General features: G+C 46.5%; 1 protein-coding gene across 1 annotated transcript in view; it reads right to left on the bottom strand.

The window, feature by feature from the left end:
• CNTNAP2 (contactin associated protein 2) overlaps positions 1 to 15,719 on the bottom strand; it is a 1,690,081-nt gene that overhangs the window by 735,824 nt on the left and 938,538 nt on the right. The window contains exon 9 of the mRNA XM_060247763.1: positions 15,523 to 15,672. Within this exon, the coding sequence (XP_060103746.1) occupies positions 15,523 to 15,672 (150 nt within the window). The remainder of the gene's footprint in view (positions 1 to 15,522; positions 15,673 to 15,719) is intronic.

Here is a 15,719-nt window from a genome sequence, read left to right as displayed (position 1 = left end):
CGGTATTTGAAATTGGTCACAAATGCTTTGTGCATTCTCACATGGCTTTCCCCATCACTATCTCCCATTTTTGTGTTTTTAAAAAGAGATACCAGCTCTGGGGTAGGAAATACCTGGAGATTTTGGAGGTGAAGCCTGGGTAGGACAGAGGAACCCCAGTCAGGGTACAATGTCATAGAGTCCACTCTCCAAAGCCACCATTTTCTCTAAGTGAAGAAGAAGAAGAAGAAGATATTGGATTTATATCCCGCCCTCCACTCCGAAGAGTCTCAGAGCGGCTCACAATCTCCTTTACCTTCCTCCCCCACAACAGACACCCTGTGGGGTGGGTGGGGCTGGAGAGGGCTCTCCCAGCAGCTGCCCTTTCAAGGACAACCTCTGCCAGGGCTATGGCTGACCCAAGGCCATTCCAGCAGGTGCAAGTGGAGGAGTGGGGAATCAAAGCCGGTTCTCCCAGATAAGAGTCCGCACACTTAACCACTACACCAAACTGGATCAGTCACCAAGACTGATCTTGGTCTGGAGATCACTTGTAATACCAAGATATCTCCATGTGCCACCTGAAGGAAGGAAGCCCCAGCTGAAAATCAATACAACAAAAAGAAGAAGAAGATATTGGATTTATAATTGCAGAATAATAAAATTGTTTTCAAATAAAGAAGATATTGGATTTATATCCCACCCTCCATTCAGAATTTTAGAGTCTCAGAGTGGCTCACAATCTCCTTTTTCTTCCTCCCCTACAACAGACACCCTGTGAGGTGGGTGGGGCTGAGAGGGCTCTCACAGCAGCTGCCCTTTCAAGGACAACCTCTGCCAGAGCTATGGTTGACTCAAGGCCATTTCAGCAGGTGCAAGTGGAGGAGTAGGGAATCAAACCCGGTTTTCCCAGATAAGAGTCCGTACACTGGCTCTTTACACCAAACTGGTGTAGAAAGGTCTGAATTCTGTTCAGGGGAACTGTATGATCTGTGAACTTTTCAAGTGGGTTGAATTCAATTTATGGAAGGCATGTACACTGAAACCCATGTGTAGCAGAAGCTGTCAGTCACTGATGGTCAGGCTGGGTTAAAACCTCACTGATCTTCAAAATGGGGAAGCATTCGTAAACTATCTCCCCTACCTTCACCTGCAAGTGGTTCTGCCCAGTCTACCATGTCATTTTGCTGGATGTGTTTTTCAGTCTTTTTGAAGGTTGCCAGGTCCTCCCTATCTGCTGGAGGGGGTGGGAGAGGGCATTCTTAATTTAGCTCTGAACTTCCCTTCCCCGGTGATGGCCTGGCTTGAGCGAGCGGGCTGGGATGGGATGGAGACAAGGTCCTTTTGCCCCTCGGCAGGAGCCACAATGCAGGGATGGATCGCGCCTTGGGTCTTGTTCAGCTGTTCTGCAGGACACTTTGAAGAGCAGGCTGTGGACCTGCCGACGGAGCAACTGTTTAAAACATTTAATTTCTTACCGAAGCCTGTCTCTAGGATTAGTTCAACAGTCTCCCTGCGCATAGCCCTGATTCCATATGCAGTAAGACTCTATCAAGCAGCAACGGTTTGCAAACAGAAGTGCTTAAATTAGAGAAATGGACTCATATTTCTTGCAGTGTTTTTATTCCCTCCCGCTAGACCTTTTCTATCGATTTAGCACAGCCTTGCAAATTATCTGCTTCTTCAGCCCATATTGTTTCCTTCTGGGGGAGCAGGGCACCAGATATGCCTCTCTTGTTAGTCTGAGAGATACATGCGTGGGGAAGGGAGGGGAGATTGTAAATTTCATTGGAGCTTGGGAAACATCCCCCTCCCCCCCACTTCTCCACAGCTGGCATCTGACCATATTCTCAAATATCATATAAAATGTCACAAAAACAGCTCCCTTTCTCGCTGTAAATTTCGCAGCGGGAATGTGCATGCATCTAATGAGCTGCAGCAGGGACGAGGCCCTTCATTCGCACACACATACACAAACACTTTGCTCGTTGTGATTCAACAGTACCCCTGTCATCTCTGGCCAACACCTAGATGCACTGTGGTTGGTACAAAAATGAATCTCAGTTATTGCAGTCTGTGGAACTCGGTGTGAGGGGTTTAGCATTGAAAGTATGAATCTGGACTTTGCTGAGTCTTACTTCTCCCTTGCTGAAATATCATCTGGCGATCTGAAAAGGCAACTCCAGAGCAGCACTGGATTAATGGCCAAGGAGACTTCCTGTTGCAGAGCGTTCAGGGTTGGGTCAAGAGAGGATTGGATCAACATATAGAGCAGAGGTCCATCAGTGGCTACTAGCCAAAAGGTAGAAGAAGAAGATATTGGATTTATATCCCGCCCTCCACTCCGAAGAGTCTCAGAGCGGCTCACAATCTCCTTTACCTTCCTCCCCCACAACAGACACCCTGTGAGGTGGGTGGGGCTGGAGAGGGCTCTCACAGCAGCTGCCCTTTCAAGGACAACCTCTGCCAGAGCTATGGCTGACCCAAGGCCATGCCAGCAGGTGCAGTGGAGGAGTGGGGAATCAAACCCGGTTCTCCCAGATAAGAGTCCGCACATTTAACCACTACACCAAACTGTATAGATGGAACTCACTGTCTGGGGCAAGTGATGCTCTGTATTCTTGGTGCTTGGGAGGGGCAGCAGTGGGAGGACTTCTAGTGTCCTGGCCCAGGAGCGGACCTCCTGATGGCACCTGTTTTTTGTTTTTTTTTTGCCGCTGTGTGACAGAGTGTTGGACTGGATGGGCCACTGGCCTGATCCAACTTGGCTTTTCTTATGTTCTTAAGCTATTTTGCAGCAATAAGCAAAATGTAACCTGCTCATGTGTGGCATGTTGTACTCATCTGGGCAAAGGAGGATGAATTTGTAGCATACTCGGCCTCTTTCTCATAAGAACATAAGAGAAGCTGTGTTGGATCAGACCAATGGCCTATCCACTCCAGCACTCTGTGTCACACAGTGGCCAAAACCCAGGTGTAATCAGGAGGCCCACCAGTGGGGCCAGAACTCCAGAAGCCATCCCACTGTGGGCTCCCTCTAAGCACCAAGAATACAGAGCATCACTGCCCCGGACATAGGGTCCCATCTATACCAAGGGGCCAATAGCCACTGACGAACCTATGCTCCATCTGTCTGATCATAGCGCCTTTTTCCAAGCTCCATATCAGTTAGTGGAAGGAAGCTGGGAAAATCATGTGTGTGACAGAAGCAAATTGAAGCAAGGGGTGGGATTGCTTCTAAATTCTGTGCACGGAAGCACGATTCCTTGTGCATGCTGCAGCCCAAATTGCCTCCTGAATTGCTAAATTTTGTCAGAAGAAATTTGGACTCCCTTCCAGAACATGAGAAGTAGGGCTAAGCCTAAGGTGCCTAATGGACACTTAAACTGGGCCTTATACAAGCCTCACCCAAATGCTTTACACCTTGAGCCATATACTATGGTATAAAAGAAAGATGGGCTGTGGAGCCCATGCAGCAGAACACCATCAATTGGGTAGGAATATCTACTCCATCCCACCCCCTCCACTTTATTTGGGAGCTTCCGCACACAGTTAGGGGATTTCTCAGGGCTTTCCCCATTAAGCTGGAACAAAGGCAGAAATGACCAGAGCTTTCTTAGAGCAGGAATGCACAGGAACGCAGTTCCGGCTGGCTTGCCATCAGGGGATGTGGCCCAATATGCAAGTAAGTTCCTGCTGCGCATTCCCTACAAAAAAGCCCTGTGTGAAACAATGGTGACATCAGGGGTTGTGGCCTAATATGCAAATGAGTTCCTGCTGGAGTTTTTTCTGCCAAAAAAGGCCTGAAAATGACATTAAAGGGGAAACAGTGCTATGGCTGCTGGCTAAGCTTGCAGGTGCAAACTCTTTCCCGGGGTTTTTTTTGTAGTAGAAGCGCCTTTGTATATTGGGCTACACATCCCTGATGTAGCCAATCCTCCAAGAGCTTACAGGGCTGTTCTTACAACGCCTACTGTAACCTCCAAGAAGATTGGCTACATCAGGGGCGTGTGGCCTAATATGCAAAAGAGTTTCTACTACAAAAAAAGCCCTGCTCTTTCCGCAGCCATTCTAGAGGGGGCAGACTTTACCATTGTTTTCAAGATGGCAGAGCTAAGCTCTGTTTTTCTCCCTTCCTTTCAGCTCTTTAACCAAGGCTCTTTTTCTAGCAGGAGCTCCTCTGCATATTAGGCCACACACCCCCTGATGTAGCCAACCCTCCTGGAGCTTACAGCAGGCCCTGTACTAAGAGCCCTTTAAGCTCCAGGAGAATTGGCTACATCAGGGGTGTGTGGCCTTATATGCAGAGGAGCTCCTGCTAGAAAAAGAGCCCTGTCTTTAACAAGGATTTTTAAAAAAAAAACACACACAACATCTGAGGGGGATCTTTTAGTTGTGAACCGCTTCTCAAATGCTAGGGCAGAGAGGGGTGATTGCCAGGTTGCAGGAGGTCAGTGCTTCTTCTGGGCCGACGTCATGAGGGCAAAAGGGGTGGCATCAGCAGTGTGGGATGGTGCACCCTGTGAATGCTCATCCCTTCTTGCCTTTAGCCCACTTGTCGGTGATTCCATTGCAGGGGCACAATTTTCCATGGTACCAGCCTTTGTTTGCAATAGGAGACATCAGTATGGAGCCAAAGCTGATTGGCTACATAGTATCACAGTGTCGTCCCATTTGTGATGTCATTCCCAACTGGCTGTGTCTGCCCATGTGACTGACCCAGCACACACTGCCCTTCCTCCCTTTGTCCGCTCCAGTTATGTAGCCAGATCTGATTGGCTACATCATATCACGGTTTCTTCTTATTCACTGTTGTCTGTGTCCATATCTGAGCCTGGGGAAGCCAGAGAGGAGACTAGAGCAATAGTGGGGAGGAACCCTGGATGGGATGGCGGGGGGTGGGGGAATGCATTACAACTGTGAAATGTGCTGGGTTCAAAGCATGAGGATGCCCAAGAGATAGTGAGTTCAGCTCTTTATTCAGTGTTTCAGCATAGTGAGACAGGAACAGAACTGTCTGGCAGGACCAACGGCCCTGCTTATATGCATGCAAACCTCCCCACCCAAAAATCCATTACCATCATCCCATTACACACAACTATAGGCTAATAGCTGGCCTAACGATCCCTGATGGGCCTCCTTCCTGAATCCCATTACCATCATCCCATTACACACAACTATAGGTTAATAGCTGTCCTAACGACCCCTGATGGGCCTCCTTCCTGAATCCCATTACCATCATCCCATTACACACAACTATAGGTTAATAGCTGTCCTAACGATCCCTTATGGGCCTCCTTCCTGAATCCCATTACCATCATCCCATTACACACAACTATAGGTTAATAGCTGTCCTAACGACCCCTGATGGGCCTCCTTCCTGAATCCCATTACCATCATCCCATTACACACAACTATAGGTTAATAGCTGGCCTAACGATCCCTGATGGGCCTCCTTCCTGAATCCCATTACCATCATCCCATTACACACAACTATAGGCTAATAGCTGGCCTAACGATCCCTGATGGGCCTCCTTCCTGAATCCCATTACCATCATCCCATTACACTCAACTATAGGTTAATAGCTGTCCTAACGACCCCTGATGGGCCTCCTTCCTGAATCCCATTACCATCATCCCATTACACACAACTATAGGTTAATAGCTGTCCTAACGATCCCTGATGGGCCTCCTTCCTGAATCCAGGTGGCTGTTGTTTTAGGGTCTCAAGCTCAGCCAAGTCTCTGCTGGCCCTAAGGCCAAACTCCAGTTCCAATACATAACAAACTGTGAACTCTGAAATTGCCTGGAATAGTCTCTGAGACAAGAAGGAGGAGGAGCAGCCAGCTATTCACTGGGAGTCTCAGAGTGGCTTATGATCCCCTCTTTCTCTCCCCACAACAGACACCCTGTTAGATAGGTGGGGCTGAGAGAGCTCTGAGATGACTGCTCTTGAGAAAACAGCTCTGAGAGAATTGTGACTGACCCAGCGTCACCCAGCCGGCTTCTTTATGTGGAGGAGTGGGGAATGAAACCCAGTTCTCCAGATTAGAGTCCACTGATCTTGACCACTACACCAAACTGGCTCTGCAGGGACAGGGAGAACAATCGAAGGACCCCGGTGGCGTGTGTAGATGGGCATGAAGTGATTTTTTGTTTGGGGAGTGAGAAGATGCAGTGAGGAAAAAATAAAAATAAAAAATGCACCAAACAACAGATGCAGAAGACAAGAGGAAACAGGAAACAGGATTTTACATATTTTAAAAATAATGTTTTCCTAACATAGGGCTCTTTCGGGAAGTATTTCTGTCCTACCCTGAAAAAACTCATTTAGGTTTAGAAAACTGAAAACAGGAGTATAATGAGAAACAGGACTGGATGGAGCCATTTGCTGAACTGTCTCTCAAGTCTGTCCTCTTAAGGCGCTGGACGTAATGGGCTGGTACGAGGAGAAAGAGCCTCATAAAAGCCCTCACGTCTAAATGCCCCAGCGCTTTCTGCTGGGGTTAATGGACTCGCCTCCGTTCTGAAGCTTCTTTTGTTTTATGCACATTATTGCGGAAACGGCAAGCGCCACCGCGGCTCTCTCCTTCGAGAGGACTCGTGGGGGAAGGCACTTCCCTCTTTCAAACTTTCAGTTCCTTGAGAAAGAAAAGGGAATTAAGTGCATGCGCAAAATGGGGGAAGAAAGTGAAGGGTAATGGATACTTAAACTAAGATATAGGGTGCTTGCCCCACCAACCTAAACAGTTACCCAATCTGCGCAGGCACATACAGCTTTTCATAACTCAACAAACTGAATATACAACAACAACAAACAACAAAATTTTATTTGTATCCCGCCCTCCCCGCCGGAGCAGGCTCAGGGCGGCTAACAACACAATTTAGGTTTAGTTATACAGAAATAGATACAAATACATTTAAACATTGTAAACATTTTACCGGTAATTAAAATTCTGCGTAAGCTTTAAAAGTTGATTAAATTAAAATTAGTAAAGTGCTAATGCTATGTTTGCTGTTTATGTTTATGATGGCGGTTTCCTTAGCAATTTCCATTTTCATCAGCGAAAGCCAATCGGAAGAGGAGGGTCTTGCAGGCCCTGAGGAACTGTTCAAGGTCCCGCAGGGCCCACATTTCCTCTGGAAGTTGGTTCCATAGGCTCGGGGCTATAGAGAAGAAGGCCCGGTTACGGGTACTTTGCAGCTTCACCTCTCTCGGTCCGGGGATAGTCAACAAGTTTTTCCCGGCTGACCTCAGTGCTCTCTGGGGTTCATGTGGGGAGAGACGGTCCCTAAGGTAGACAGGTCCTCGACCATATAGGGCTTTAGAGGTAATGACCAGCACTTTGTAACGAACCCGGTATATGACTGGCAGCCAGTGCAGTTCGCGCAGCCCAGGCTGTATGTGCTCCCATTTAGGAAGCCCTAGCAACAGTCTAGCTGCTGCATTCTGCACCAGCTGCAGCTTCCGGGTTCGGTACAGAGGCAGCCCCATGTAGAGGGCATTACAGTAATCCAGTCTCGAGGTGACCGTTGCATGAAGCACCATTGCCAGATCTTGGCGCTCTAGGAAGGGAGCCAACTGCTTTGCCCGCCTTAGATGGAAAAAGGCTGACTTGGCAGTGGCTGCAATCTGGGCCTCCATTGATAATGCAGGCTCCAGTAAAACTCCCAGGCTCCTAACCCGGTGAATATACAATGTGCTCCCCCCACTCCCCATTTCCAAGTCCCTTAAGACTATCTCTGAATCTTCTAGGGAGAACATCATCATACAACAAAAGACAGAGACGGTGCAAGCGCCAGATATGATTTATTCGCAGGCAGAGAATTAAAGAATTCCCTTCTGGTTCAGCACTGCGCATCACAACTGGAAACAGCTGCTCGTGGGGGTTAGTGACGACAACGGCTTCTGAGATACAATTCCCTCTTTGCCCAAATATTAATTATGGGATGTGTTGTAAAAGGGTGCCTCAAGGACAAAAATAAAAAAAGTCCCCTTCAAATTAAAAAAAAAAAAAGCTGATGGAAAATATCATCACAAAACTAGGAGGACAGGCTCGCAACGGGATCACAAAGAAGGACAGACGGCTCCAAGACGTAACTTGCAGAGTATTTCCAGCTCTTCTTTTATGTTATGAAGCCAAGAGTCTTGCCTTGCAACAGCCCTCCAATCCTGTCCAGCTGTAGTAGCCAGCTGATGAAATCAGTGCCCAGGTAGGTATCCTAAATCCCAAGTGGTCAGTTGACCAAGCCTGTAGGAGTCTTCTAAAAAGAGAAAGAAACCCAGCAACACTCTTTTGTAGAGCTGACATGTCTCAGGCCACCAGAAAAGGTCTACAGCCTGAAACCTGCTTCTAAAACAGAGTCATCATCTGCTGTCCCTGCTTCTTCCATCCCATGTCCCCTTTTTCATCACCTACCATGAAAGTGGACATAATTAAGGCCAAGTCTTGACTTTTTGCTCCTGTCCTTTGGTAAATTGACTTGCACCTTGGCTGGAACTCTTTGGAGATCCGCTGGGCTCCGTCAAGCTAAATCCAAGCTCCCAGATGCAATTCTTGACAATGGCTCAACTCCACTTTGTGTCCCACCCTCTCGTGCAAGTTTATTCTGAATTATGTCCTTTTCTTTTGCAGATTTAGGTGCATGGGAATGCTTCATCCAAGAAGAGAAGGGTGTGGGAAAAGAGGGAAACTATAACCCTTACCTTCTTTATTGTCACCCTTGAGCTGATTTTGTCCCTGCTGGAGAACATAAATATGGATATCCAGGGCCTTTTTTTGAACAGGAATACACAGGAACACAGTTCCGGCTGGCTTGGTATCAGGGGGTGTGGCCTAATATGCAAATAAGTTCCTTCTGGGCTTTTTCTACAAAAAAAGTCCTGTGTGAAACAATGGTGACATCAGGGGACATGGCCTAAGATGCAAATGAGTTCCTGCCTGGCTTTTTCTACCCAAAAAGCCCTGTGGATATCTATAAGTTGCCCCAGCATGAGCAATCAGAGTTTCATTATTGCTTTTTAAAGTGAAACCCCAACAACAATAGCTCCTCCTCATTCTTCTTCTTCATAAAGTAATTCTGAAGCTATGTTTGTAAAAAAAAATAATTTTAAAGTCATGTAGAACAAACATGGAAGAATAAGGTATACTTGCGTCCAGTGTCTCTTTTTGACCAGAATGCTTTCTGGATTCCTGGTGGACCAACCAACCAAAGCTGCAGTTTAGCTTGCATAAGCAATGATTGAGGGATGACATGATAGAGGTTTACAAAATAATGCATGGGATAGAAAAGGCAGGGAAAGAAGTACTTTTCTCCCTTTCTCACAATACGAGAACTCGTGGGCACTCAATGAAATCAACGAGCAGTAGGCTTAGAATGTAGCCCCGTGGCGCAGAGTGGTAAACTGCAGTACTGCAGTCCAAAGCTCTGCTCACAACCTGAGTTTGATCCTGGCGGAAGCTGGGTTCAGGTAGCTGTCTCAAGGTTGACTTAGCCTTCCATCCTTCCAAGGTTGGTAAAATAAGTAACCATCTTGTTGGGGGGGGGGGAAGTGTAGATGACTGGGGAAGGCAATGGCAAACCACCCCATTAAAAATCTGCTGTGAAAACGTCATGATGCGACATCACCCCAGAGTTGGAAACAGCTGGTGCTTGCACAGGGGACTACCGTTACCTTTTTTTAAAGGCTTAGAATAGATAAGAGGAAGTACTTCTACATCCAAAGCGTAATTAATATGTAGAATTCACTGCCCCAGGAAGTGGTGGTAAATACAAGCTTTGACACCTTCAAAAGGAGATTGAATAAATATATAGAGCAGAGGTCTGTCAGTGGCTATTAGCCACAAGGCATAGATGGAACAAGAGCCCCGTGGTGCAAAGTGGTAAAGCTGCAGTACTGCAGTCGGAGCCCTCTGTTCATGACCTGAGTTCGATCCCAGGGGAAGCTGGTTCAGGTAGCCGGCTCAGGTTGACTCAGCCTTCCATCCTCCCGAGGTCGGTAAAATGAGTTCCCAGCTTGCTGGGGGGGAGGGGAAGTGCAGATGACTGGGGAAGGCAATGGCAAACCACCCCGTAAAAACTCTGCCGTGAAAATGTTGTGAAAGCAACGTCACCCCAGAGTCGGAAGCGACTGGTGCTTGCACAGAGGACTACCTTTACCTTTTTATAGATGGAACACTCTGTCTGAGGCAGTGATGCTTGGGTGGTGCTTGGGGGGACAACAGTAGGAGGGCTTCTGGACTTCTGGGCCCCACCTGGGTTTTGGGCACAGTGTGACACAGAGTGTTGGACTGGAAGGTCTGTTGACCTGATCCATTATGGCCTCTCTTATGTTCTTGTGAGCCAGCTGCGTCTCACAGTTGCAATAGGCCTGTCCGTAACAAAGAAACATACCATCAGGATTCTTGGGGCTTCTAGCAATAAACTTTGGCAGAGAACTGAAGCAGCAAAACAGACTCTTATACCTTTTGAACTGGGGCTGCATTTCTGCTATAAATCCTGGAAGAAATGTAAGTAGCCCATCGGAAGTATACAAGCAGAGGGGGAGGCTTTTGAGATCGTGCTGTTTTAGCAGAAGATGCCTTCATATCCCAATAATACATCCCTGCCCCCGCTTCATGCGCTCCAGAGCTGAGTTCTAACACAGAAAACATATTCCCTGGCTCAAGTATCGGCTCATATTAAGCCCTGGATAATTTCCCCACAAAACAGTGGTAAGCATTGAGGGACATCTCTGAAATAGAAGCTCAGTTGATCCCTGCTGCAATCGATTGATACCTCGGCATTTAATACAGGTGGACAAACACACGCAATTCACCAGGTATGTCTGTGAGGAATATTTATAAAAAAGCAACACAACTACAGAACCGCAAAAAGATCTTTAAAAAAAAAAAAGAGCTGTTCTGTGTATGCGCTACAGACATCAGGATGAAATGTTCCAGACATGTTCCTTTTGTTTTTTTTAAATCCCCTCTGAGGGAGAACACATTTGTTGATTTTAGAGGTGACATTTATACAGCTTTCCAAGGACTAGATTCGGAAGAGTAAAAATAAAAGGCATGGGAGATCAGAGGCTTATAAAAATAAACTTTGCAAAGTTCAAATGAGTTCATTTTGACAAGTGAGATCTCTCGGGATTTTCTTGTTACAAATCTTTAATTCCCCCCCCACCCCCCCGCACCCATCTACACCCAACTTTCAAACTGCCTCTGCTTCTCACTTGCCTTGAAAGCCCTTGCTGTGTGTGACACTTTACACACACACACACACACACACACACACCTTTTCTGCCTTAAAGTATCCCCAGGAGGCAACCTCTGTCATTTTGGCTTCGGATCTCTTTCTTCCTTTATGTCATAACAGATGTATGAATCAAAGTCTATTAATTCGTTCAGAAAAGATACTCATAGCTAGAAACGCTTCTAGCCAACCTGTTCTAGAAGGTTCTAGGATCCATAGTTTAGTGACCTAGCATGTGATTTGCATACAAAAGGTCCCAGCGGCAGCCTCCATTATCTCTAAACGAAAGGGTCTCAGCAAGTTAATATTGCTGTTTAACATCACATGGCGTTAGAGTTCCATATTTGACTTTGATTTGACTTCAGTATTTATTTCATATCTGAGAACTGACACCTGATGTTACGTGATAGCTGATATGGAATATTCCATATTTTAGATTTAACATGCCAAAGTATTTCATATTTGACTGTATTTGATAGGTGATGGCTATGTGACAACGTGAAATATCCAAGCAAGCAAAAGTCATCAAAAAGTCTGAAATTTTCAACCTGTGAAGTAAAACTTGAAATTTCACATGCAAATTTTTAATATCTGTATATATTTATTTTAGTGGGGTTCAGCATATTATTATAGATGTTTAACAATCCTGACCCCAATTCTGTTGAATTTATCTATCTATCTATCTATCTATCTATCTATCTATCTATCTATCTATCTATCTATCTATCTATCTATCTATCTATCTATCTATCATCTATCTATCATCTATCTATCATCTATCTATCATCTATCCATTCAATATGATATTAACTTTCTACAAACAATTAAAGGAATAGCTGCTAAGCTAATTTGGGCAAAGAACTAGAAGAAACCTACTGACTAAAGAGAGATTTAGGAAAAGTTTTGGCACCGGTGAAACTGACAAATTAAAACATGCACACGCACAAACAAAAACACAACTATAAAAGGCCTTCATTTAAGCATGGGAAAGAACCCTTCAGATTTATAGAATTGACATTTATTAATTCTTGTACTTTTTAACCAATGTATTAATTAGGGCACAAAAAAAGGTCCATATGCTTTTTAGGGTTGCCAAATCCAACCCCAGAAATATCTGGGGACTTTGGGGGTGGAGCCAGGAGACTTTGGGGGTGGAGCCAGGAGACTTTGGGGGTGGAGCCAGGAGACACTGGGGTGGAGCTAGGGGGGAGGGGGGAAATGGCGCCGGGGAGCATGGCGAGCCGCCCCGCAGCTGCCGCCTCTGCTCCGCTCGCCATGGCTGCTCCTCTGAGATGGGCTCAGCCTGAGCCCATCTTGAAGGAGCAGCCACGGCGAGCAGAGTAGAGGCGGGAGCGGCGCGGCGGCCTCTTCTCCGCTCGCCGTGGCTGCTCCTCTGAGATGGGCTCAGCCTGAGCCCATCTCGGAGGAGCAGCCACGGCAAGCAAAGTAGAGGCGGCAGCGGCGCGGCGGCCTCGCCCGCTCCACCTCTGGGATGGAAGTGGAGGGGGGGGTGGAGGCGGGCTGGGAGCATGGCGAGCCGCAAGTCCGGGTCCTAGAAGGGCCCGGATTCGTGGCTCACCATGCTCCTGGCCTGCCTCGCCCTCCCCTGTGCTGCTGCTGCCTCTTGGCTGCTCCTCCGAGATGGGCTCAGCCTGGGCCCATTTCGGAGGAGAAACTGCGGTGGGTGGGGAGGGGGCGGCAGCGGCGCGGCGGCCTCGCCGGCTCCAGGATCCGGCAGCTCGGCGCCGTTTCCCCCCTCTCCCCCCGCTTCCATTTTTTGGGGGAGTGGGGGAAGAGGGTGGAAATCCTGGGGTCCCCCGCCAGGGCGGGAGGGTTGGGAAGCCTAATGCTTATATAGTTCCCTGCTTAATCTGCTTATTTTCTATGTATATACAGAATTTAAAAACAAAACACACACATTATTTTTAAAAAGCTTCTGATGTTTAATCATACTTAGGTGGAGAGTTAAAGAACACAAGAATATAAGAAGAACCCTGCTGGATCAGACCAGTGGTCAATCCTGCCCAGCGTCCTTTCTCACACAATGGAAAGATGTTTCCTCTGGAAGTCCAACAAAAGGGCACAGTGTCTGAGGCCTTCCCTTGATGTTGCCTCTTGGCTCTGGGATTGAGGCTTGGTACCTCTGAATCTGGAGGTTCCCTTCAGTCACTATGGCTAGTAGCCACTGATAGACTTCTCCATGAATCTATCTAATCCCCTTTTGAAGCTGTTCATTCCTGTAGCCATCACTAAATCTTCTGGCAGCGAATTTCACATTTCAATCCCTCTCTGTGTCAAATAGTTGACAAAAAGGTATGCAATCGTTTGGTGGCTGTTAAACCTCTCCCCCAGTTTTCTCTGGCTGTGTTGTGGCTTTTTTCGGCAGACCAATATGTTTTTCCTTGGGATAATATCTCCAAGGCGTTTGGGATATCTTGTCCAATGCAGGAAATTCACAGCTACCTCCCCATCACTCCTCCAGTGACTTCCATTCTATGCCCAGAGAAAGGCAAAAAATTTCCAGCATTCCCTGAACAATTTGGCCTGGAGGAAAAACCCCTCTTAACCCCAAACTAGCAACTGGTGTTATCCTGGACATCTAAGAAAGGACCCAAGAGCTAAGCTCTGCCTCATTCCCTTCCTGCCCTCCTCCCTCTCACCATCTGCCTAAATTCATAGTCATCTTATCATCAATGATATTTCTGCCCTTGCAACTAATTTTATATGCAGGGATGGAATCCATTTTTAAACAAATCCAAGCCAATGCATTTCAAGCAATTGAAATTCGGACAAAACCAAAACCGTTCCGATTCCTGAAAAACACGCCGCAGAGTTTACCGAATTTGTACAAGAACATAGAGTTTAAGGCAGATCTCCACAGAAGTCCACGGGATCAATCAAGTACTCATTTTCGTGGGGTCCCAAAGGCAGAAAACTCCCAGGTTGCAATTATTAGGGGCAATTCATACATCAGATTATATAACAACCATACGAAATGAATGAATCAGTGAACATGCCCCTATTTACAGCTGCTTCCTTTGACAACACATACAAAATCTGAAATGGATAAATAATCAGCTCCATACACTGTTGCTGATTCAACTGTGTAAGATATAAAGTTTTCACAAAATTGCATCCACTGGAAATTCACACCCCAGACAAGACACCATTTGACAAGAGGGTTTTTTAAGTAGTACAACAGAAACCTTTTAAAGAGATAAAAACATAGTATTGATATTGCCTGTAAAGGGATCGCCAGGACAGTGAACCCCAAGGAAAGACCTTCCCACAGGAAAACTGGCTTTCTTTCAAAATGATCCCGCTCAGTGTTCCCTCTAAGCTGAGTTAGCGTGAGCTAGTTCACAGATTTTTAGCCTCCAGCTCACACCTTTTTGCCTTCGCTCAGGGAGGATGGCCCCCAGAGTACACTAATTTATGCAGCAGCTCACAACTTTAATGCCAGGAGCTCATAAGAACATAAGAGAAGCCATGTTGGATCAGGCCAATGGCCCATCCAGTCCATCACTCTCTGTCACACAGTGGCAAAAAAACAACAACAACCCAAGTGCCATCAGGAGGATCACAAGTGGAGCTAGAAGCCCTTCCACTTTGCCCCCCCCCCCCCAAGCACCAAGAATACAGAGCATCTCTTCCCCAGACAGTTCCAATAATATGCTGTGGCTAATAGCCACTGATGGACCTCTGCTCCATATTTTTATCCAATCCCCTCTTGAAGCTGGCTATGCTCCTGTGGCAGTGAATTCCACATGTTAATCACCCTTTGGGTGAAGAAGTACTTCCTTTTATCTGTTCTAACCCTACTGCTCAGCAATTTCATTGAATGCCCACAAGTTCTTGTATTGTGAGAAAGGGACAAAAGTACTTCTTTCTCCACTTTCTCCGTCCCATGCATAATCTTGTACACCTCTATCATGTCACCCCGCAGTCGATATTTCTCCAAGCTAAAGAGCCCCAAGCGTTTTAACCTTTTTTCATAGGGAAAGTGTTCTAAACCTTTAATCATTCTAGTTCCCCTTTTCTGGACTTTTTCCAATGCTATAATATCCTTTTTGAGGTGCGGCGACCAGAACTGCACACAGTACTCCAAATGAGACCGCACCATCGATTTATACAGGGGTGTTATGATACTGGCTGATTTGTTTTCAATTCCCTTCCTAATAATTCCCAGCATGGCGTTGGTCTTTTTTAATTACAATCGTAGAATTTTTGCTCACAAGACTCTGCAGCTTAGAGGGAACACTGATCGCGCTCCCGCAATCCCTTCCTCACCAATGCACATACCTCCATACAAATATTTGTCTCCTGTCATTACTTTGAGCGGGCTGTTACTTCGAACGGAGGAAGCTTCATCGCCATCAATTGTGAGAACTGCAAAATTTTCTTTGGCTAAGAATTGGACTTCATGCCACTGTCCGTCATTGAGCCCGGTGCCTGCAAGAAAAAGAAAGGAGTCAGTTCAGTTTGGTTCTCCTTGTGTA

The sequence above is a fragment of the Heteronotia binoei genome, chromosome 10 (genome assembly GCF_032191835.1).
Source record: "Heteronotia binoei isolate CCM8104 ecotype False Entrance Well chromosome 10, APGP_CSIRO_Hbin_v1, whole genome shotgun sequence".
Taxonomy (NCBI): Eukaryota; Metazoa; Chordata; class Lepidosauria; order Squamata; family Gekkonidae; genus Heteronotia; species Heteronotia binoei.
The sequence above is the reverse complement of the archived record's forward strand: the minus strand, read 5'-3'. Positions and strand labels throughout refer to the sequence as shown.